General features: G+C 40.8%; 1 protein-coding gene across 2 annotated transcripts in view; it reads right to left on the bottom strand.

The window, feature by feature from the left end:
• Positions 1–23,064, bottom strand: part of LOC124041396 (inositol polyphosphate-5-phosphatase A-like) — a 300,331-nt gene extending 277,267 nt beyond the window's left edge. For both annotated transcript variants that reach the window (XM_046358921.1, XM_046358922.1), the window contains exon 1: positions 22,602–23,064. In XM_046358921.1, coding sequence (XP_046214877.1) covers positions 22,602–22,673 — 72 coding nt within the window. In that variant the 5' untranslated portion in view covers positions 22,674–23,064. The remainder of the gene's footprint in view (positions 1–22,601) is intronic.
• Positions 23,065–24,098: the final 1,034 nt, after the last annotated feature.

The raw sequence follows: 24,098 nt of genomic DNA, 5'->3' as shown, positions 1-24,098 counted from the left end.
TGTGGTAATAACCATGAGACCAGGTTGACAGCTATGACATAATCACTAGTGGCCAGGACTTTCAGTTGGTGTCCATGCACATTCGTAAACAAAAACACACAGGGACGTTTTACTTTCAAATACACAAATTCATTTTACACGAGGGGACGTTACAAATTCCTCTGGTAAACATTGTAACAGATTCAAACGGCCAATAATACACTGAAGAAACACTGGGGGTTTGCTGACACTAAACTCAATTCCAGAAACAATAACACCATGGTAATCACACTCTAGTCAGTACCAACACACAGAGGTGGTTGGTGTACAAGAAGAGTACAATGGAAGAATACATACAATGTACCATGTTTCCCTCTGACAGGTCTTCAGTACAGGCCATTGCTCATGTAGTAGGGTAGGCTATATTCTAGCTGTGACAGGCCCCAGTCAGATTAATCAGCCAGCCTCTACAAGAGGAAGAGACGCTTTACCTGGTTTCTTTGGAAAATGTTGACATTCTTGTGACAAGGCAAGCATGGACATGAATGTCATTAAGTGAGTACAGAGTTAAGCTGTTCTCACATGGCATGGTAGACATAAGTTGGATTCGATGGACATGGTCTATAGGACTGCATGGGGGCCCTAAGCGATATGTGGTTGGGGGGGCAGATATCTTTTGGGCCAGATATTGCAATTGCGATTATGAATTGTGATTGGTAATTCCTTGGTATCAGGGTATATAACATCACTTCTAAAACGAGATCAATGGAATTGATACATACTTTGCTAACTGAATACAAAACAAAATTAAAACAAATACTTTCCAACATTCATACATATGATGATGATAGGATTATTACATCTAAATACAGTATTACCAATCGTTAATTTTTTACATAATTAATTAACATTATGCGTTCCTATTTCCCATGAATTATTTATACAGGTAGCCATTGGCTGCAGATGGAATACGAAGTGTATGGTTGTGTAATTATGTATAAGTAGGCCCAATCATTATTATAATTCAAATTAAGTCAAAGTGACTTAAAAACATGAACATGTTACCCTACCAATGATTTAAAACATTGGCCTTTACCACGTTTGCACAGTTATCGTTATGCACACTTACTGCTGCTCCTCATTTCAGGCCCCAGGCGGCTAAAGCTTCTCTCAACCCCAGAGTGATGTCAACTTCATATTTATCCTCCCCATTACCACACCCAATATCATCTTTCTTTTGTCGCAAAAAAAAGATAGATAAGTGTTTCCAATGACATCATCAACCAATTAGTAGACAATTAATAGGCAATGCCTACTCATAATTGGTTTGAAAAATATTTTAAAAATCCCACAATGCACACCAATGTGACAAAACATAGAAATTCACCATTTTCACATATGTTGATGTTGGGGTGGTCCTGGAGATGAATATGAAGGTTTTAAAAAAATCCCCTTTAATAGTGCTATTATGAAACTTTTTGGGTGACCTGACGAAATTCACATAGAAAATGAGTTATCGATCTGTCACTCATTTAATGCAAGTCTAAGAAGCGATCGATCTGTTCTATGTGAGCTATTTCTATGCTTCCCATTCTCAAGTTTGTTTTTGTTTCTTTTACTTTTGTATACCAGCTTCAAACAGCTAAAAATATAATCGTTTTGGTTATTGGAAAAATATTTCACAGTGGTTTAGATCCAATGATACTCTACACTATACATGGCTTGTTTTGTCACATGAACTGAAAATAGACAAACTATTAGAATTTTAGCAACCAGGTAATGACGGAGCGATTTCTGCATATCGCACCTTTAATTTTGTTATACAGTGTTGTGATGGCAACTTGGGAGAAATATGCGCGAGATGGAATCCTTTATCTCCGGTCCAGCTTGTTTATCATGCTCTTGATGATGTCTTTGCAGACAGTGTAAATAGGAATCATGTCTTTGTCTATGTGACAGATAGAAATCACAGAGGCGATCACCGATGTATCTGTGGGAATCAATGACTGCTTAACGAGGTGTCAGGCTATTTAATATAGCCTTTAGTTATGATAAACATTGGGCTACATGTTTAGATTTTTTTTTTTTTACATGTTTAGATTAATACATTCTAAGGCTGCATGATGCGACTAATGATGATTTGAAAAAAGGCACATGAGCTCCGATTTGTTTCTTGTGCAGGTTGCACACACGTCATCAGTCTCTCATTCACAATTTGATAAGCACTTGACAATATTCTTTCAGTCCTCGAATTTCCTGATGGAATTCCCCCTTGTGTGGCCGTAATGCCCCCTAAAAAAATCCACGCATTTTGCAGCCAAAGTCCATTGTGCAGAATATAATCAGTATAATTATCTTCTCCCAGCTGCCGTGCTCCGAAGCACCTCTCACTCGCATGGCTCTCAGATATCTCAACTCTTATTAGCCAATGCACGTCAGATCCTTCTCACAGGCATTTCAGCTAAAAAAGTTATTTGGCTATTTGGATACAAAACTTACCAAAACAAAGGCCTATGAGCTAAGCTACATAAGGTGTGCAACTATGATTTGAAAAAGTAACAAAGGCATGCACTGTTTCTTGCTTTAATGCACACGCTGGGCATCATTCACAAGTGTTAGGCTAATATTGTCACCCATCAGTCTACTAAATAATATACAGTACCAGTAAAACATTTAAACACCTACTCATGCAAAGGTGTTCTTTACTTGACCATTTTCTGCATTGTAGAATAATAGTGAAGACATCAAAACTATGAAATAACACATATTGAAGCATGAAGTAAGTAACCAAAAAAAGTGTTGAACAAATCAAAACGTATTTTAGATTTTTCATGATGACAGCTTTACAAACTCTTAGCATTCTCTCAACCACCTTCATGAGGTAGTCACCTGGAATGCATTTCAATTAACAGGTGTGTCTTGTTAAAAGTTCATTTGTGGAATTTATTTCCTTCTTAATGCATTTGAGCAAATCAGTTGTGTTGTGATAAGGTAGGGGTGGTATACAGAAGATAGCCCTATTTGGTAATAGACTAAGTCCATATTATGGCAAGAACTGCTCAAATATGCAAAGATAAATGACAGTCCATCATTACGTCAAGACATTTACATTTAAGTCATTTAGCAGACGCTCTTATCCAGAGCGACTTACAAATTGGTGCATTCACCTTATGACATCCAGTGGAACAGCCACATTACAATAGTGCATCTAAATATTTTAAGGGGGTGGGGGTGAGAAGGATTACTTTATCCTATCCTAAGTATTCCTTAAAGAGGTGGGGTTTCAGGTGTCTCCGGAAGGTGGTGATTGACTCCGCTGTCCTGGCGTCGTGAGGGAGTTTGTTCCACCATTGGGGAGCCAGAGCAGCGAACAGTTTTGACTGGGCTGAGCGGGAACTGTACTTCCTCAGTGGTAGGGAGACGAGCAGGCCAGAGGTGGATGAACACAGTGCCCTTATTTGGGTGTAGGGCCTGATCAGAGCCTGGAGGTACTGAGGTGCCGTTCCCCTCACAGCAAACAAAGACATGAAGTCAATGCTGAACATCAAGAACTTTGAACGTTTCTACAAGTGCCGCAATGATGAAACTGGACCACCACAGGAAAGGAAGACCCAGAATTACATTTACATTTACATTTAAGTCATTTAGCAGACGCTCTTATCCAGAGCGACTTACAAATTGGTAAATGACTATTGTAGTTGGAAATGGCAGATTTGTTATGGAATATCTCATTGGCCGTACAGAGGCCCATTATCAGCAACCATCAGTATTCCAATGGCACGTTGTGTTAGCTAATCCAAGTTTATCATTTTAAAAGGCTAATTGATCATTAGAAAACCCTTTTGCAATTATGTTAGCACAGCTAAAAACTGTTCTTATGATTATAGAGGCAATAAAACTGTCCTTCTTTAGACTAGTTGAGTATCCAGAGCATCAGCATTTGTGGGTTCGTTTGCAGGCTCAAAATGGCCAGAAACAAAGACCTTTCTTCTGAAACTCATCAGTCTATTCTTGTTCTGAGAAATGAAGGCTATTCCATGCGAGAAATTGCCAAGAAACTGAAGATCTCGTACAACGCTGTGCACTACTCCCTTCACAGAACAGCGCAAATGGTCTCTAACCAGAATAGAAATAGGAGTGGGAGGCCCCGGTGCACAACTGAGCAAAAGGACAAGTACATTAGAGTGTCTAGTTTGACAAACAGACACCTCACAAGTCCTCAACTGGCAGCTTTATTAAATAGTATCCTCAAAACACAAGTCTCAACATCAACAGTGAAGAGGTGACTCTGGGATGTGGCCTTCTAGGCAGAGTTAATTATCTCTGCTTACCTTACTTACTTCTGCTCTTACCTCTGCTGCAGAGGATACGTTCATTCGAGTTAGTCTGATGACCTGTTTGATTTGATTTTCAAGACCATTTGCATTGACATCAGAGTGATTAGAGGGACAAGAGAGTGCTGAGTACCATGCAGTTAGCAAGTTTAGTAAGGTTACTAATGACCATCAGCAGCAGAAGAGAGAAGCCTAGTTGTCCTAGTGGTCCTTCTGTAGCTCAGTTGGTAGAGCATGGCGCTTGTAACGCCAGGGTAGTGGGTTCGATCCCCGGGACCACCCATACGTAGAATGTATGCACACATGACTGTAAGTCGCTTTGGATAAAAGCATCTGCTAAATGGCATATATTATTTATTATATTAGTTACCGTGACAAAGCAGTTATGTGGAATTTGATTGCGGTCATGACTGTGGCGGTAATACGGTCGGTCACCGTAACAGCCCTAGTCGTGTTGCCTCGTTGTCATCACAACTCTGAGGCAACTTTTGCATTTGGTTGACATCGGTTTTCCTGTAGACAGAAAATACTGCCATAACACCAAAGAAGCAAGAACATTGCAGCCACTTGCGAAATTGATATTTTACATGTCCATATCATCGTGCAGCCCTATTGGAAAAGTTTGAGACATGTCCTTCTCGACTTGCTTCCTCTTGTAAGCACACATCATGTAACGAACCAGTCTGAGATCCACAGAAACCCCTCAATACTGTACATACTTCCCCCTCCCTACTCTCATCCACTGCTGACACAACATAGTGAGACACCACTTAAACAAGTAATGCTAACTAGGAAGTCTTGCTATGTTAGATAGATTTTCACCAAAACCCACACTTTCCCTCATGTCACCTCCCCCTGTAAGTCAGTGTTAGGCGCTTACCTGAAACGAAAAGCTTATCTGATGTAGGTGGGCGTGAACATTCACATTCATGAACTCACACACACACACACACACACAGACACACACACACACACACACAGAATGGCGTTACAGGCATGCCTTTAACATGGGACACACTTGGGAAACAGACTGTATTATGGCCAGAGACAGAAACTTCCTCCTGGGAACTCTTCTCTGCAGCTCAACATGCAGCAACAGGAGATGGGAGGCTACTGGAGGTCATTATAGAAGAACATTCCAGAACAGTGGAAAAAGGGACAGAAGAAAACCCCTGACAGGTAGGCCATACACTAGTTACACAGCTGTACTGTGCATCAACATAGACTTCATTGAGCATTCACCTTTTTCAGCCTGTTTGGCACAGATAAATCAATTGGTATCAGTATCCTACCTGTGGATTTAATCAACTCTAACTCAAGAATTATTAATGGGTTTGAGCCCCTTTCCCGGCAGCAAGTGTATGGATAAAGGAGTGGAAAGGGGGGGGGCTGTCAGTCTTTCCCATCCCTTATAATTATGACTAAGAAAGGACCTGCTGACACTCCCACCCTTATCTAGTTCCTTATCTGAAACCGGGGCTATCGAGCCCTCATTGTCCTGCTTGTTTAGAACGGCAGAGTGAGTGGAGTGGACAATATATTCTCAATGTCATAGAAACAATCCCACCGCCTGGTTTACACCAGGCCTACCCTGCCCTGTACTGAGCTGTGATTCTCGGTCATGGTGACCTGGTAGATCCTGTGGAGCTCAGCTCTCACTAATGCCTGAGTCATATTCAGTAGGCACCGAAGAAAACAAGGAGGAATTAACTGGTCTAATAAGACAAATGTGTTACGTTTAAAACGTTACATTTTGTTCCGTGATGTATTCCTGGGCTGGGTTCTCATCAGTCTTTGTGAAGGAGAGGGTGGCAGAGGAACGGAGCAGTGGAGAGGCAACAAAGACAGATTTGGGAAATGTCAGTGCCATGGAGAGTCATTCCCTACACGTTTTGAACACAAATATAAGAACGCAACATGTAATGTGTTGGTACCATGTTTCATGAGCTGAAAAAAAAGATCCCAGAATTTCTCAAATTTTGTGCACAAATTTGTTTAAATCCTTGTCAGCAAACATTTCTCCTTTGCCAATATAATCCATCCACCTGACAGTTGTGGCATATCAAGAAGCTGAATAAATAACATGTTCATTTACACCTTGTGCTGGGGACAACAAAAAATATTTTAAAATGTGTTGTCACACAACCCAATGCCACAGATGTCTGAAGTTGAGGGAGCATGCAATTGGCATGTTGACTGCAGGAATGTCCACAATAGCTGTTACCAGATAATTGTCTAAGTTTGAAAACAGTTTCATACATTTTAGAACATGGCAGTAAGGTAACCAAATGTGGAAAAAGTCAAGGAGGACTGAATACTTCCCGAATGCATTGTATTAGAGTTCGACCGATTATGATTTTTCAACGCCGATACCGATTATTGGAGGACCAAAAAAAGCAGATACCGATTAGAAATCAGCCGATTGTTTTTAATTGTTTATTTGTAATAATGACAATTACAACAATACTGAATGAACACTTATTTTAACTTAATATAATACATCAATAAAATCAATTTAGCTTCAAATAAATAATGAAACATGTTCAATTTGGTTTAAATAATGCAAAGTGTTGAAGAAAGTAAAAGTGCAATATGTGCCATGTAAAAAAGCTAACATTTAAAGTTCCTTGCTCAGAACATGAGAACATATGAAAGCTGGTGGTTCCTTTTAACATGAGTCTTCAATATTCCCAGGTAAGACGTTTTTGATTGTAGTTATTATAGGAAATATGGGACTATTTATCTCTATACAATTGTATTTCATATACCTTTGACTATTGGATGTTCTTATAGGCACTTTAGTATTGCCAGTGTAACAGTATAGCTTCCGCCCGTCTCCTCGCCCCTACCTGGGCTCGAACCAGGAACACATCGGCAACAGCCACCCTCGAAGCAGTGTTGACCATGCAGAGCAAGGGGAACAACTACTTCAAGTCTCAGAGCGAGTGACGTTTGAAACACTATTAGCGCGCACCCCGCTAACTAGCTAGCCATTTCACATCGGTTACACCAGCCTAATCTTGGGAGTTGATAGGATTGAAGTCATAAACAACTCAATGCTTGAAGCATTGCGAAGAGCTGCTGGCAAAATGCACGAAAGTGCTGTTTGAATGAATGTGTACGAGCCTGCTGCTGCCTACCATCACTCAGTCAGACTGCTCTATCAAATCATAGACTTTATTATAACATAATAACACACAGAAATACGAGCCTTATGTCATTAATATGGTCGAATCCGGACACTATCATCTCGAAAACAAGACATTTATTCTTTCAGTGAAATACGGAACCTTTCCGTATTTTACGTAACGGGTGGCATCCATAAGTCTAAATATTGCTGTTACATTGTACAACCTTTAATGTTGTGTGATAATTATGTAAAGCTCTGGCAAATTAGTTCGTGACGAGCAAGGCGGCCCAAACTGTTGCTTATACCCTGACTCTGCGTGCAATGAACGCAAGAGAAGTGACACAATTTCACCTGGTTAATATTGCCTGCTAACCTGGATTTCTTTCAGCTAAATATGCAGGTTTAAAAATATATACTTCTGTGTATATTGATGTTTATGGTTAGGTACAGACGTGTAACGATTATGCTTTTTTCGCAAATGCGCTTTTGTTAAATCATCCCCCATTTGGCGAAGTTGGCTGTCTTTGTTAGGAAGAAATAGCCTTCACACAGTTCGCAACGAGTCATGTTAGCAGGCAATGTTAACTAAATATGCAGGTTTAAGAATATATACTTGTGTATTGATTTTAAGAAAGGCATTGATGTTTATGGTTAGGTACACATTGGAGCAACGACAGTCCTTTTTCGTGAATACGCAGCGCATCGATTATATGCAGCGCAGGACATGCTAGATAAACTAGTAATATCATCAACCATGTGTAGTCAACTAGTGATTATGATAGTTGTTTTATAAGATAAGTTTAATAGTAGCTAGCAACTTACCTTGGCTTCTTATTGCATTCGCGTAACAGGCAGGCTCCTCGTGAAGTGCAATGTAATCAGGTGGTTAGAGCATTGGACTAGTTAACCGTAAGATTGCAAGATTGAATCCCCAAGCTGACAAGGTACAAATTTGTCGTTCTGCCCCTGAACAAGGCAGGTAACCCACCATTCCTAGGCCGTCATTGAAAATAAGAATTTGTTCTTAACTGACTTGCCTAGTTAAATAAAAGGTTAAATAAAGGTGTACAAATAAAAAACTTTTTTTTTTATTATTATTAAATTATTATTATTATTATTTTTTAAATCCGCCAAATCAGTGTCCAAAAATACCGATTTCCGATTGTTATGAAAACTTGAGATCAGCCCTAATTAAATCAGCCATTCTGATTAATCAGTCGACCTCTACATTGTATATCTATGGCTTTGTATCCATAAGAATCTCTCACATGCATTCAGAATCAAGTCCTTCTGGAAGGTTCTCCCATCTCCACAGAGGATCTCTGGAGCTCTGTCAGACTGACTATCGGGTTCTTGGTCACCTCCCTAACCAAGGCCCTTCTCCACCGATTGCTCAGTTAGGCTGGGCGGCCAGCTCTAGGAAGAGAGTCTTGGTAGTTCCAAACTTCTTCCATTTAAGAATGATGGAGACCACTGTGTTCTTGGGGACCTTCAACGCTGCAGAAATGGTTTGGTACCCTTCCCCAGATCTGTGCCTCGACACAATCCTGTCTTGGAGCTCTACGGACAATTATTTTGACCTCATGGGGGGCCTTAAATAGACAGGTTTATGCCTTTCCAATCAATTGAATTTACCACAGGTAGACTCAAATGAAGTTGTAGAAACATCAAGGATGATCAACGGTTTCAGGATGCACCTGATCTTAATTTCTGTACTTTTATCAAATAAGTTTTAACTTTGTCATTATGCAGTATTGTGTGTAGATTGGTGAGGATTTGTATGTATTTAATACATTTTAGAACAAGGCTGTAACGTAACAAAATGTGTAAAAGGGGAAGGGGCCTGAATACTTTCCAAATGCACTGCATGGTACAGTGCCTTCAGAAAGTATTCATACCCCTCGACTTTTTCTACATTTAGTTGTGTTACAGCCAGAATTCAAAATGTATTAAATTGATGTTTTCCTCTCTCATTGATCTGCACACACACAAAGTGAAAACATGTTAATGAAATTTTAGCAAATGTATAGAAATTATATAGAGAAATATCTCATTTATATAAGTATTCACAACCCCTGAGTCAATACTTTGTAGAAGCACCTTTGGCAGTGATTACAGCAGTGAGTCTTTCTGGGTAAATCTCTAAGAGCTTTCCACGCCTGGATTGTGCAACATCTGCCCATTATTATTAAAACTATTCTTCAAGCTCTGTCAAACTGGTTTTTGATTATGGCTACATTTTCAGTTCTTGTCATAGCTTTTCAAGTAGATGTAAGTCAAAACTGTAACTTAGGCCGTCAGGAACATTCACGGTCTTCTTGGTAAGCAACTCCGGTTTAGATTTGGCCTTGTGTTTTAGGTAATTGTCCTGCTGAAAGGTACATTAATCTCCTAGTTTCTGGTGGAATTGAACCTAGTTTTCCTATAGGGTTTTGCCTGTGCATAGCTACATTCCGTTTCATTTCAATCCTGAATAAAAATCCACAGTTTCTAACGATTACTCAGCATACCCATTACACGATGCAATCACCACTATACTTGAAAATACCTTTATGTACTCATTAATGTGTGGTGTTGATTTCCCAAAAATAAGGCTTTGTATTTAGGTCGTAAAATAAATTGCTTTGCCACATTTTTTTGCAGTTTTACTTTACATGTTTTGGAATATTTTTATTCTGTACACGTTTCCTTTTCACTCTGTCAATTAGGTTAGTATTGTAGAGTAAATACAATGTTGTTGAGCCATCCTCAGTTCTCCTAACACAGCCATTAAACTCAAAACCTTTTTCAAGTCACCATTGGCCTCATGGTGAAATCCCTGAAAATGTTCCTTCCTCTACGGCAACTGAGTTAGGAAGGACACCTGTATCTGTGTAGTGACTGGGTGTATTGATACACCATCCAAAGTGTAATTCATAACTTCAGCATGGTCAAAAGGGAAATAACCGTGCTAAGGATTTTTCAACGCTGGTCTGACCAATTGGAATCCACGCTTCAACATTGTTTTGATCACGCGGACTGGGATATGTTCCGGTAGCTTCAGAGAATAACATTGATGAATACATTGATTCGGTGACGGAGTTTATCAGGAAGGGCATAGGAGATGTTGTAACCACTGTGACTATTAAAACCTACCCTAACCAGAAACCGTGGATAGATGGAAGCATTCACGCAAAACTGAAAAGCGCAAACCACCACATTTAACCATGGCAAGGTGACTGGGAATATGGCCGAATACAAACAGTGTAGTTATTCCATCCGCAAGGCAATCAAACAGGCAAACATCAATATAGAGACAATGTGGAGTCACAATTCAACGGCTCAGACACGAGAAGTATGTGGCAGGGTCTACAGACAATCACGGACTACAAAATGATAACCAGCCACATCGTAGACACCGACGTCTTGCTTCCAGACAAGCGAAACACCTTTGTCCGCCTTGAGGATAACACAGTGCCACCGACGCGGCTCACTACCAAGGTCTATAGGTTCTCCTTCTCCATAGTCGATTTGTTTAAGATATTTAAGCATGTTAACCCTCGCCAGGCTGGCGGCGCAGAGGTGGTGAGGGCTCTGGGAGTGTGGTGCCAGGAAACTAAACTCTCACTCAATGTCAACAAAACAAATGAGATGATCATGGACCGCAGTGGACAAGGTGGAAAGCTTCAAGTTCCTCGGTGTACACATCACTGACAAACTGAAATGGTCAACTGGCTCTGGCTGCAACAGTGGCTCTTCAACCTCAGGAGGCTGAAGAAATTTGGCTCGTCTCCTAAAACCCTCAAACTTGTACAGCTACACAATCTAGAGCATCCTGTCGGGCTAGATCACCGCCTGATATGGCAAGTGCACTACCTGCAACCGCAGGGTTCTCCAGAGGGTGGTGCAGTCTGCCCAACGCATCACGGGGGACAAACTACCTGCCCTCCAGAACACCTACAGTACCCGATGTCACAGGAAAGCAGATCAAGGACAACAACCACCCGAGCCAATGCCTGTTCACCCCGCTATCATCCAGAAGGCAAGGTCAGTGCAGGTGCATCAATGCTGGGACCGAGAGACTGAAAAACAGCTTCTATCTCAAGGCAATCAGACTGTTAAATAGCCATCACTAGCACAGAGTCTGCTGCCTATATACATAGACTTGAAATCACTGGCCACTTTAATAAATGGAACACTGGTCACTTTAATAATGTGTACATATCTTGCATTACCCATCTCATATGTACAGTGCCTTGCGAAAGTATTCAGCCCCCTTGAACTTTGCGACCTTTTGCCACATTTCAGGCTTCAAACAAAGATATAAAACTGTATTTCTTTGTGAAGAATCAACAATAATTGGGACACAATCATGAAGTGGAACGACATTTATTGGATATTTCAAACTTTTTTAACAAATCAAAAACTGAAAAATTGGTAAGTATATTGCTGTTGATTTGACGATAACAAACATTAATTAAGCGGGACATTCACGAGCCTTACAATGCAATTATAATCCCAAAGTAGTGTGAAATGCACACATAAGATAAGCTTCATGTAAATGGAAAAGGATCTGTCTATCGGCAGACCACGTTTACTACATGCAGCGCCCACTATGTGTCACTTACTACATGCCGTGTCTCTGCCATTGAGTCTGCTAGCTAGGACACAGTCTTTCCAGTTATTCTAACGCTGTGGAGAGGGTAATCACTACCTGGTAGTAGTGATTACCCTAGGTAGCGACTTCTCTCACCGTAACATTAACTGAACTGTGGGGGCGGACAACACTGTGTACCAGTGTTCCCTAGCTAGCTAGCAGCCTCCTTCCTCTGTTTTTTTTTTCAACGGTTGGCATCGAATGTTGGTGCACTACCACCACCTTCTGTGCTGGAATGTGGGCCAGAGACAGTGCTAGCAGCCTCAATGGCAGTGTGTGCAGTGTGTGCATAGCTCAGTTGGTAGAGCATGGCGCTTGTAACGCCAGGGTAGTGGGTTCGATCCCCGGGACCACCCATACGTAGAATGTATGCACACATGACTGTAAGTCGCTTTGGATAAAAGCGTCTGCTAAATGCCATATATTATGTAGTAAGTGACGCATAATGGGTGCAGCATGTCGTGGGCACGGCATGTATCAACCAAAGTCTGCAGCTAGACATTATTGTGTAAATGTGTAAATGGAGGATTTTTTTGCTGCAGGTCTATGAGAACTCTCCCATGTTTTCCTCCATGCTGGGGAAATTGTGAATAGCGACTCGGAGTACAGACGGATTCAGGTAGAAAAACAATGGATGACAATTATCAATTGACACTACTGCTATTGGCTAAAATCAGTATTCCAGACATGGAAGTTAGGTTCATTTTAGGTTCTGAATGAAAGGTGAACAGATGCCTCGAGTACATTAGAGTAGGGTACAATACATTATACTGTACTATACTCTATTGTATTGTACTGAACTGTACTCTGCAGTCAACTCTTGTGAAACATAGATGTCGATGATTGGTTCAGATTTGGGCCTTTCAAATGTTTGGGCAAAGTCAAGGCCGGTCCAAATCTAAACCAATTATAGGCATTATGTTTGGGCCAAATATAGGAATATCCAGACCGGATGTCTGTGGACATTGAGATATACTTTATGTATGGTCCAAATCAAGGCCAGTTCCGACCGGACCAAAGCTAAACCAAACATAGACGTCTATGAATGGTTCAGAGTTGGTCCGGTCCATGGATGTTGAAATCATGGCCGGTCCAGATCCATTTATATATATTTTTTATATTTTTTTTTTTTTATTAAGACTTTCTTTTCTTTTTTAACTCTAGTCACATCAGGACCAAAACAATATATGCAAACGACCTGATTGGAAACAGCAAATTGGTCAGTAAACTTTCCAAATGTAGACAAAACAAAATACGCTAGAAAAGGTGGAAACTTTCTGTGCTGATAAAATGTTTTACGTGAGAACTGGTAGTGGAAATGCTTTAATGCGCAAATATTGATATAACCATCATATCAAAGTTAACACGATGACATGTGTGGTCCTCCCACTGCTACTGGGGAAAGTGTGCAGTTTATTAGACTACAGTGCAAGTTCAAGGATATGAGATTGATGCTCCTTTCCAATAAATATCAAATCTTATTCTGGAGACATGATGATCGATGCTTGACTGCAGTTCCACAAATAAAAATAATGCTTTTGACAAAGGGGGCTCTGCATCATGGGCCTGTTGACATCAATGTGATGGCCGAGCTCTGCAGAGGTCTCCTGAACATCTCAGATTCTCATCCTCCAAAGAGATTAAGGGTTATAAAAGACAAAATGGAATGCCTCTAAACTCCCAGCTGTGCCAATTAGAGAAGAATCTACTAAATGTCTAGACAACATGTTTACACTCTCGATTTTTCCTTATTAAGTCAATTGGGGAAAAATGCAGCAACATAAGAGTTCAGTATTCTTTACTGAAAAATCTGTGTAGGCATAATCAACAGCATCATCACGGTTAAATCTAGGCCCAAGATGTCAACTTATTATTAAAAAGATACAATTATTAAACACACAAACAGTCAAAGACACCATCATGGGCTTCAGTGGAGAGGAATTAAGATATTCTTCAGGCAATAGACGTTGATTATTCAGGCTTCGAGATGCCAGGCCAATCCATCTCACTCCATTTTCCCTTTGAAAATCTAATTTCATGTTCTGAGGGGGCAGGAGGATGTTTCGGGTCGAGGCTGCTGTCGATGTGGGAGGGGGGGGTGCAGAGGAGTATTTTTCTCCACTCATACAGGAGTTATGAAGGCAAATGTTCATATTTTGCAGGGGAGTATTTAAAGAACATACAGTACCAGTCAAAGGTTGACACATCTACTCATTCAAGGGTTTCCTTATTTTTACTATTTTCTACATTGTAGAATAATAGTGAAGACATCCAAACTATGAAATAACACATATGGAATAATGTGTCCAAACTTTTGACTGGTACTGTATATATACATAATGGTTTTAATTTCGATTTATCAGGGGGCACCCTCAGCACACCTACCTCCCGCAGCTATGGGGAGCCCACAAAAATAGCACCATCTAATCTTTCTTTCAGCAATTTTCCATTCTGGCAACATCTAAAACATACTGGAACCCTCTCAGGCTGAAAAACCTAGGAGAGATGGTGGTGTCATCTAGGGCTGGGCAATATATGATATGAATTAGAATTAATCTTTTCGCGTTATATTCCAAATGCCTGTATCGCAAGAATCAAGGTTTTTATATATATTTTTATTTTTATGAGCGTTCTGTCTTTTTGGTCTCGTCTCCTTCTTTGCTGTGTGAACTGTGCACCTTCCCACTTGCACACAGACAGCAAGCCCCTCCCCCTGCCACTCACAACAACAACAACAGAAGATCACTTCTTCCTCTGACAGAAAGCAGTTTAAAAATCGCTATTTGCATTTGAGGCTTGGTCCAACAGAAATCGGTCAAATGGACACCGAACCGCTTGAGACATTATTTTAACGTAATAGATGAGAATTTTCAAACGATACCCTTTTTGTGTCTCAACTCCCAAAATGTAGAACAGAGCAGACCCTACTATAACGCGAGGATCAATTGACATGATTTTGGAAAAAATATATATTTTAGACAAAGACTGTCATGTGCTATAGCTGCCTAGTCTGCGTTTCATAAACGTGCAATGAGCATAAAAACACACATCTAGATAAGTACTTGGCAACTCGTTCTCATTCTGAGAAATAAGTATATTATCTAGGTAGCCACATGATATCAATATCTAAACAAAGTGAACAGGCTATGTTGTTCAAACAGTTGGAGACAAACATGAGGGTGTATTCATAACAGTGCAAATGTTCTTTCTACCTTGTTGGCAAGCAAATGGATCCAAGTTGGCTAGACTTTAAATGTAAAAGATTAGTTGGCTACTCACTAGCACCTGGACTTGTGCTTGAGAGATTGTTAATGAGACCTGTGTTCATTTTCTATAATGCCTGCTCCTAGAAATTGGTCGTTATTATTGGATGTGCATCGTGAATGGTTGTGGTTATTACATTTGTAACCAAAACATTATTTTCATTGACCAACTTCAAAGCCAGATCAGTTATTATTCCCCCAAAAAAAGCTGGTTGAACTATTTTGCTAAAATAATAACATTAGTTAATTACATTTACTTATAATGCCCTTTCGACATCAGCAGATTGCCCAATAGAAAAGGGAGGGAGCTGAAAGTCCGTATTGCCCAGCGACAGCCCCGAAACCTGAAGGATCTGGCGAAGGCCTGTATGGAGGAGTGAGCCAAAATCCCTGCTGCAGTGTGTGCAAACCTGGTCAAGAACTATAGGAAACGTATGATCTCTGTAATTGCAAACAAAGGTTTCTGTACCAAATATTAAGTTCTGCTTTTCTGATGTATCAAATACTTATGTCATGCAATAAAATGCAAATTGATTACTTAAAAGTCATACAATGTGATTTTCTGGATTTTTGTTTTAGATTCCGTCTCTCACAGTTGAACTGTACCTATGATAAAAAAATTACAGACCTCTACATGCTTTGTAAGTGGGAAAACCTGCAAAATCGGCAGTTTATCAAATCCCCACTGTAGTTCTTCAAGATGTTGAAACGTTCATAGATGACCAGCATGGTTAAATAATAATCACAACGGTTGTAGAGGGTTTAACAGGTCAGCACCTCAAGAGTAAATGTCATTTGGCTTTTCATAACTGAGAATTCAGAGGTTGAGACAGTAGGTGCAAAAGAGATGGAGAAAGAGAGGGGAGAGAGAGGAGGGAGAGGGTCGAAAACAGCAGGTCCGGGAAAACGTAGCACGTCCGGTGAACAGGTCAGGGTTCCATGGTTGTGGAAGGCCTATATTTTGCCTAGATATCATTTTACATGCAGTGTATTGATCTTTAAAATGTGACACAAAGCTTATTTGGGACTAAACACAATATACAATAATACAATAAATACAATAAAGAGATACACTACATGACCAAAAGTGACTGCTCATTGAACATCTCATTCCAAAATTATGGGCATTAATATGGAGTTGGTCCCCACTTTGCTGCTGTAACAGCCTCCACTCTTCTGGGAAGGCTTTCGACTAGATATAACATTGCTGTAGGGACTTGCTTCCATTCAACCACAAGAGCATTAGTGAGGTTGGGCACTGCTGTTAGGCGATTAGGCCTGGCTCGCAGTCGACACCCCAATTCATCCCGAAGGTGTTTGATGGGGTTGAGGTCAGGGCTCTGTGCAGGCCAGTCAAGTTCTTCCACACCAATCTCGAAAAAAAAAAAAACATTTCTTTATGGACCTTGCTTTGTGTACAGGGCAATGTCATACTGAAACAGAAAAGGGCCTTCCCCAAACGGTCCCCAAACGGTTGGCACAAAGTTGGAAGCACAGAATCGTCTAGAATGTCATTGTATGCTGTAGAGTTAAGATTTCCCTTTACTGGAAGTAAGGGGCATAGCCCAAACCAGGAAAAACAGCCCCAGACCATTATTCCTCCTCCACCAAACTTTACAGTTGGCACTATGCATTGAGGCAGGTAGCGTTCTCCTGGCATCCGCCAAACCCAGTTGGTGAAGTGTGATTCATCCTCCAGAGAACGTGTTTCCACTGCTGCAGAGTCCAATGGTGGCGAGCTTTACACCACTCCTGCCGATGCTTGGCATTAACCGGGGCAGCTTTAGCACGGCGGAAATTTGACGAACTGACTGATTGGAAAGGTAGCATCCTATGATGGTGCCACGTTGAAAGTCACTGAGCTCTTCATTCTACGGCCAATGTTTGTCTATAGAGATTGAATGGCGGTGTGCTCGAATTTATGAAATAGCCGAATACACTCATTGGGGGTGTCCACATACTTTTGTATATATAGTGTAATGTATATATCATGAATTGCCCATAGCTTTGAAAAAATCTGGTAAGGTCGGTAGTTGAGCAGTTAAGGTCAGTAGTTGTCAATTGGTCTGAAGTTCTGCACCAATTACATTAAATTATTAGCTACCCTTTTGTCAAAACTTCTGTTAACCTCTTCTCTGCAATTACCCTATTATAAACATCTAGCAAGCCTACTCTTTTCAATCTGACTGAACTGTGGAAGAAGCAAAACTCATGTTCTCACACCAGATCTAATACTCAGCACAATAAACTAACAAGACACATATTGTGGTCTAATATCCCTCCGGCACTATAACTACACACTGCAGGTTATTATATCATATGATTCACTTAGCCTCCCCATTACCTAGAATCAGTCATGTGATCTGGGCCTAAATATAAACCAACAGCTTTTTCCAGGGGTTATTTCTGTTCCATCTGAAATGCACTATAACATTCTTACATGTTTACCAGAAAAGCACAATTATCTGAGCTTTACCGGGGCATTTCTCTCTGATTCTTAACGGAGTGTTAGCAGCGGGCCCACCTACTGTAGCAACGTTAAAAATCCTAATAGTCATTCAGGGTTCCAAGCCGCCAGCAAAGCAGCTAAGCCTAGATCAGGGCCAAGCTCGAGGACACAGATTTTTCTTCTCATTTCATTCCATCATTTCATTCCATCCCTTTTCTATCTTTAGTAGTGTAAATATGCCAGCTAACTGGGGTCTGGGTGCACTTGTAATGAGACAAGACTGCGACGGCCGGAGCTAATGAGCTGTCAGGGGACTACAGTGAAAGAGACTGAAGACAGAAGCAGCACGCCAGAGCTAGGTACAGTGCCCAGCCAGAGAGGTCAAACAGCAGAGCCCGTATCCAGAGAACTGTACCATAGTGGGGCAAAACAAAAGAGACAAGCCCCATGACAAAACAGGCATCTGCAGTTTCCCACTGCACCGCTCCAAAGTATAGGACATAGCCTTCTACATGACATGGATCGGTAGTGGGTGAAGAAAATGACATCCAGGCCAGATGGTATTCATCTGACGCTGTAAGCACTAGCAGAGTTGTCTCTTTAGAGAAGGGAGGGAATTTGTTGCCAACCTGGGTGTCTAGGTGGAGGAAGGTGCCCTTCTGTCCTCTGTCTAGAGTTCAGCAGGGAGGGAGTGGCATACAGTATTGCTATGGGGCAGTTATCTCCTCTGATGATCCTCCAACCTCACAGCCATTATGTGATCCTGTTTAAATCACTGCACCAGTGCAAAACTCGTCAGTCATGGTGATGGCTGGATGGGGTTAGCCTACAAGTGGTCTGTTTAGGTCAGGATGTCGCAGAGAAACCACTCACTCGGGCGGAAACGGCATAGGCCTACAACTAAATATGTGTATGAGACCAATAAAATGTGATTTGAAAGGGGTTAACTTACCAGACACAAATGTACTGTACAATAGCAAGGCCAACTGTGAATAAATCAAACTAAGTGGGTGTGCAAGACATTCACAAACGTAAATAATGATTAACATTTACCCTTTACATTTGAAGCACTCCAGGAAATAAATGTTTGCCTTCCAACATCTTAAGCAGGGTTGTCTCACAATGAATGTTTGACTTTGCCTCTGGACCCTTGCAGATTATGAATGTTTGATGTTCGCATCCAGAGAACTTGGACGAACATTTTTTTAAAGTACGGTGAAAGATTCACCTGCAGCTGAATGGCTGTTTGAACATCCCACACACCTTTCTTTATTGAGACCTTAGGACCGTGATCCATCAACATGGAGTGAATGAGTCGGTTCCAGGGAACCTGGATCTACTGATAGTGATTGCTGGGCAGTGGGAGGAGAAGTATGCTGTTCAATGAGCACAACTCACTAACATATTTTCCATCTGTATGTTGTTATCAACTAACTAATTCCCAAACTGACGAGCTGAAATATAATAAGGAGCCAGACAAATCAGCACTTAGTGGTACCTTGAAAAAGCTTACAAGCTTAAATATCTAAAGATATAACATGGTTGACTCCCTCCTCAACCCCTGGGAACAAGACCTAGCAAAGCTGCAGCTGGCTCAAGACAGAGCAACACGGCTTGCCCTGAACTGCAAATAAAGAACTAACATCAACAACATGCCAGTCTTTCCTGGTTGAGGGTTGACGAGAGATTAACTTCTCTTCTTCCAGTTTTTTATGAGAAAATTCCAGATTGTCTGCATAAACAAGTTCAATTCATACATAACCCACAAGATATGCCACCAGGGGTCTTTTCAAAGTCCCCAAGTCAAAAACAAATTCACGACAATGTACAGTATTATACAGAGCTATGATCGCATAGAACTCCCTTCCATCTCCAATTACTCATACAAACAGCAAAATTACCTTTAAAAACAAACAACAATGCAACATCTCATAGAACAGCAGGGACTTTGAAACACACACACTTTTTTTGTATTGTTTGTATAGATATTTTTTGTTATATTGTTTGCATATTGCTGGATTTGTATTTATTTTTTTAAGTGTGTGACTGTCCTTGTCTATCAGAGTTTTGTTACTGGTCATATTTTCTATTTTTTGTGACCACAGGAAGAATAGATGCTGCCTCTGCAAAAGCAAAATAGTCATCAACAGACACAGAGGCACCTGGGTCGTTCCACAAAATGAGTTCCTTTTATATTTTAAGAATACATTGTGCACAAATATTGTATTTTAAAAGCCTTCCCTGTTACATGAAATGAAGTGCCCTTTAACATAGACCACGTGGGAAATTAAATACATCACATCTTTATGTAAAGACTTGCTAAAGTGCCAAAATGAATCATTTTGACATGTCCCTCTGTTCAACCTATGTGACTTCTAGGAAGATTTTAACCCTCTTAACCTCAACATTTCTCCACGTTTTCACCATCATCGTATAGACCGAGTTCATATGTCGCTTTGACATTGTAATTTCCGTCGATCATTATTTATGTAGCACTTTACACTCATAAATGTATACGGTTTCAAAATGTCAGATTTGGACACAAACACACACCTAAACTGGCTATCCAGTAGCATGGTGTACATGATGTCAGAGCTCAGTGTCTCCTCTTCACCGCACTTTATGGGTTTTGACTAACAGCCATTCTGAACATGAGGACCGTCCACGACAAGAAGTTGCCCTCCATCCCTCCCGCTAAATTGGGCAGCTTTTGCCAATTGTTTGTTGTCCGAGTGAGGGAAATGCTGTAAGTTACCAAGACTCAACGTATTTTGAAAAATTAGATGTTGAGGATTACAATAAATACCGATTTGAAGTCATGCAAGCAAACCAAACACCTTTGAGTCCAAATGTGCGCTTCACATTTCCATATCATAAAACTAATGTTATATACAGTGTCAACGTTTATAATCACCATGTGTGATGTAGAGTTACAAGATGACATGGGTTGGGATACCCTGGGTTTAGGGCCGGGACAATACCGGTGTCGCGAATGAAAACACGAAGCAGAACTCACTCTTTGGACCTTTAAAAACCTGTACATAAAATATTGTGTGCTGTATCTTGGATAATAAATAAATGTGACTCTGGATGACAACATAATGATGTTTGTTTGTAACATTAGGGCTGTTTCCCTAAAGAAGTGAAGTCCGCTTTGTGTTTTGTTTACTTGCCACGATACTAACGAGTATCGCGATGTTGGTACCGTCAGGGCGCTACCTGGGTTTTCCTGAAAAGAATGGGCCTGTTTGTTGTATTGTGGAAAATGTGCAGGATGCAGGGCTGTGTTCCAAACAAAACAACTACAAGTGTGTGTGTGTAAAGGATGTCACACTGCTTGCTTAGCGAGTAGGGCTGGGCGATGTCAAATTAATCTAAATGTATGTTTTTGCACAATATTCAATTTGTCATTTTTATGTGTCAACTGCTCAAATTGCGTGCAGGGCAGACACTACTAAAACAGGAGTATCAATGAACATTGATTCTGGAAAAATGTATGGTCAATTTGTCACATGGCATTTTAGCCAAAGACTGTTAAACTAGCTGTAAGGTCTGTGTTTAATAAATGTGCAATAAGCGTAAACCACAATTATATAAGGAACTGGCAACTCATTCTGAGAAATAAGGCAACTTTGTTACGCTCAACCCTGTTACTTTACTTGGCACTTAATATAGTCTTCTTTTATGTTTTGCCTCGAGATAGGAAACTTTTTTTATATATTAAGTTGGAAATTTGCTCTTTTTGACAGAATGTAAAAATTAGGTTTAACAATTTATTTTTTTACTAAGTTACACTAGTCAAAGGGCATCCAATTGGCTGTACAACCCATCTACAGTACCATAGCATAATGTGAAAGGAAAAAGACCTTATGCCCAAAAACAGCTGATTTGATTTTCATGCTTTGGACCAATCAAGTATATCAGTCCTCCTAACATACTCCTAGCTCACCCTAGTCTATCTGGCCTTCCATTCCACATGCAACAAGTGAAAAGGAAAACATCATTACATCTCATGTTAGATCTGGTTGAATAGACCACGGCCTAAGTCATCAAAACCTGCTATCTCAACACAAAGTATGTGTTTGTTTCATGTGTGTAATTATAAAACAAAAGGAGAGTCCATGCCCAAATGCAAAGTCGGGAGTCTGTACACACCTCATCATTAGGTTGGCCTATATGGTTGTCAAGAAAAAGCTACCAAAACATGATCCTTCTCACACTGGACCCATGTAGGAAGATACATGTTGCCCATCTGCATGTATGTGGAAAACGTTTAGCCTATGGACAAACATTGATACAACAAAACACGGCCTAGATTATCTCCATATATAATTTTGTTTGAAAATAGTGGACTTCTATGATAACCTAAAGGCCTAGGTGAACGTCAAAACAGGCACGGTGCAGTAGGCTGCTAAAATAAATCTACACCTCCTCTACTTGGTAGCTGTCACAATAATGTTGTACTACGACAGCAAACTGCAAGGCAGAGAACAACCCATGCAACCTATCCGCAACGTCCAAACCGGGAGGTCCAATTAATAGTTGTTTCCCCAAATCACGGTTTCTACAATGATAGAGACGACAAGCATTATCAACATTGCTGGCTAGAGGCCCACGCTGTGGCTGTGCTCACACGTGAAAGTAAGGTGCTTACGACGCCACGATAAAGACTACTGGCCATATCACGGGCGCAGTGGAATCAATTGAAAGCGGCATTGGTGGATACATTGTAACCAAAACAACAGGGAAAACAAATCACATTAGTTGCGAAGAAACATTGTAACGGACTGTCGCAGGCAAAGCAACTTACATCTTCAAAGAGCGATCCAACGTTGGCTGTCACGAGCAGTATTCCCGAGCCTGCTGTCAGCTTCCCCGCCATAATTCTGTCAGAATCAAAAATGTAGCCGACTTTGGACTGTTCGGAATTGAAAGTAGCAAAAAGTCGTTCAAGGTTTCACGAGGCTGGTTGAGTTAAAATATTGAGGAATTGTGACTGCAGCCAGGTTTGTGACCGTTCGGCTCGCTCATACTAGCAAGGATCGTGCATCTAGCTGCTTGCTGACGGTCTTGCTGCTCTGTAGATGTTCTGGCTACTTTTTCACATTTACAGCCATCACAACTATTTCCGTTTTAATCCATAGCGACTACTGACTGGGCTCTGGTTCATTCCAACAGTGAGTGTTTAATTCCCTGGCTTTTGCAGTGAAAAAGTCTCCCTCGTAAACCGCGACTCCGTAAGGACCATTGCCTTTGATTGTTCAGAGAGGATAGGCTGGAGTCTTTCACTGTCCTGACGTCACCAAGCGAATGGAAAGACGGAGCTGTTTTAAAAGGGCAACGCATTACTTGAAAAGCCACGCCAGACAGCCCCGGAGCCTTTACTTTTATTAGGCCACTTGACTTGTTGTTGCTTACATGTTTTTTTTAAATTCGCAAAATTGTGGGATTAACTGTCCTGCCTAAACAATTTCATTCACTGTGAATGCAGCTTCTGACATATGGCAATGTCATAACAAATAAAACCTAGACTGATTATTACTGACCTTTGGTAGTGACACAGATGATACATGATAGAAAACGTTGCTGGTCAGCTAATTAGCAAGATGAAAGTACTATAGTGAAAGTACTATAGTCAATAGTGTACCTAAAAACTGGGTTGTAGGAGAAATTGCATGCAAACAGTGTTGCAGCTGCCGTGTGCTTGAGTCAGTGCAGGACATACGAATGGCCTACATTATTTTTAATTACAGATGACACTATCTATTAACTGTTCTTTTCTAAACCACTAGTTATTGTTAAACTTGTAATATATCAATTGTTCATCTTCTCACTTCCATTTAGGCCTACATGTTTGCCATTGAGTAGCCTATACCTACATTTCTACAAGCTGGGAAGTTGAAATGTTTACCACTTTAAGAGAACAACGTCTCCCATGCCATTTGCTTGTGTGAATTTGGTGGGGCCCACAAAAGAGTTTGATTTCTTTTTCTAAAGTTGTCATCTGAGTGGTTAGAGGCCTTTTTATATTTATTGTCATTCAGATTTTATATGTGTTCTCAATGCTCATTAAAAATGTACCTCAAGGGCTTCCCGAGTAGCCTTGCGGTCTAAGGCTCTGCATCGCAGTGCTAGAGGCGTCACTACAGAGGGGTTCTGGGTTCTATCCCAGGCTGTGTCGCAGCTGGGTGCGACCGGGAGACCCATGAGGCGGTGCACAATTGGCACAGCGTCGTCCAGTTTAGGGCCAGGGGCCGTCCCGGGATGTCCTTGTCCCATCACGCTCTAGCGATTCCTTGTGGCGGGC

Source organism: Oncorhynchus gorbuscha, linkage group LG08 (assembly GCF_021184085.1).
Source record: "Oncorhynchus gorbuscha isolate QuinsamMale2020 ecotype Even-year linkage group LG08, OgorEven_v1.0, whole genome shotgun sequence".
Lineage (NCBI taxonomy): Eukaryota > Metazoa > Chordata > Actinopteri > Salmoniformes > Salmonidae > Oncorhynchus > Oncorhynchus gorbuscha.
This window is presented reverse-complemented; position numbering and strand designations above follow the sequence as displayed.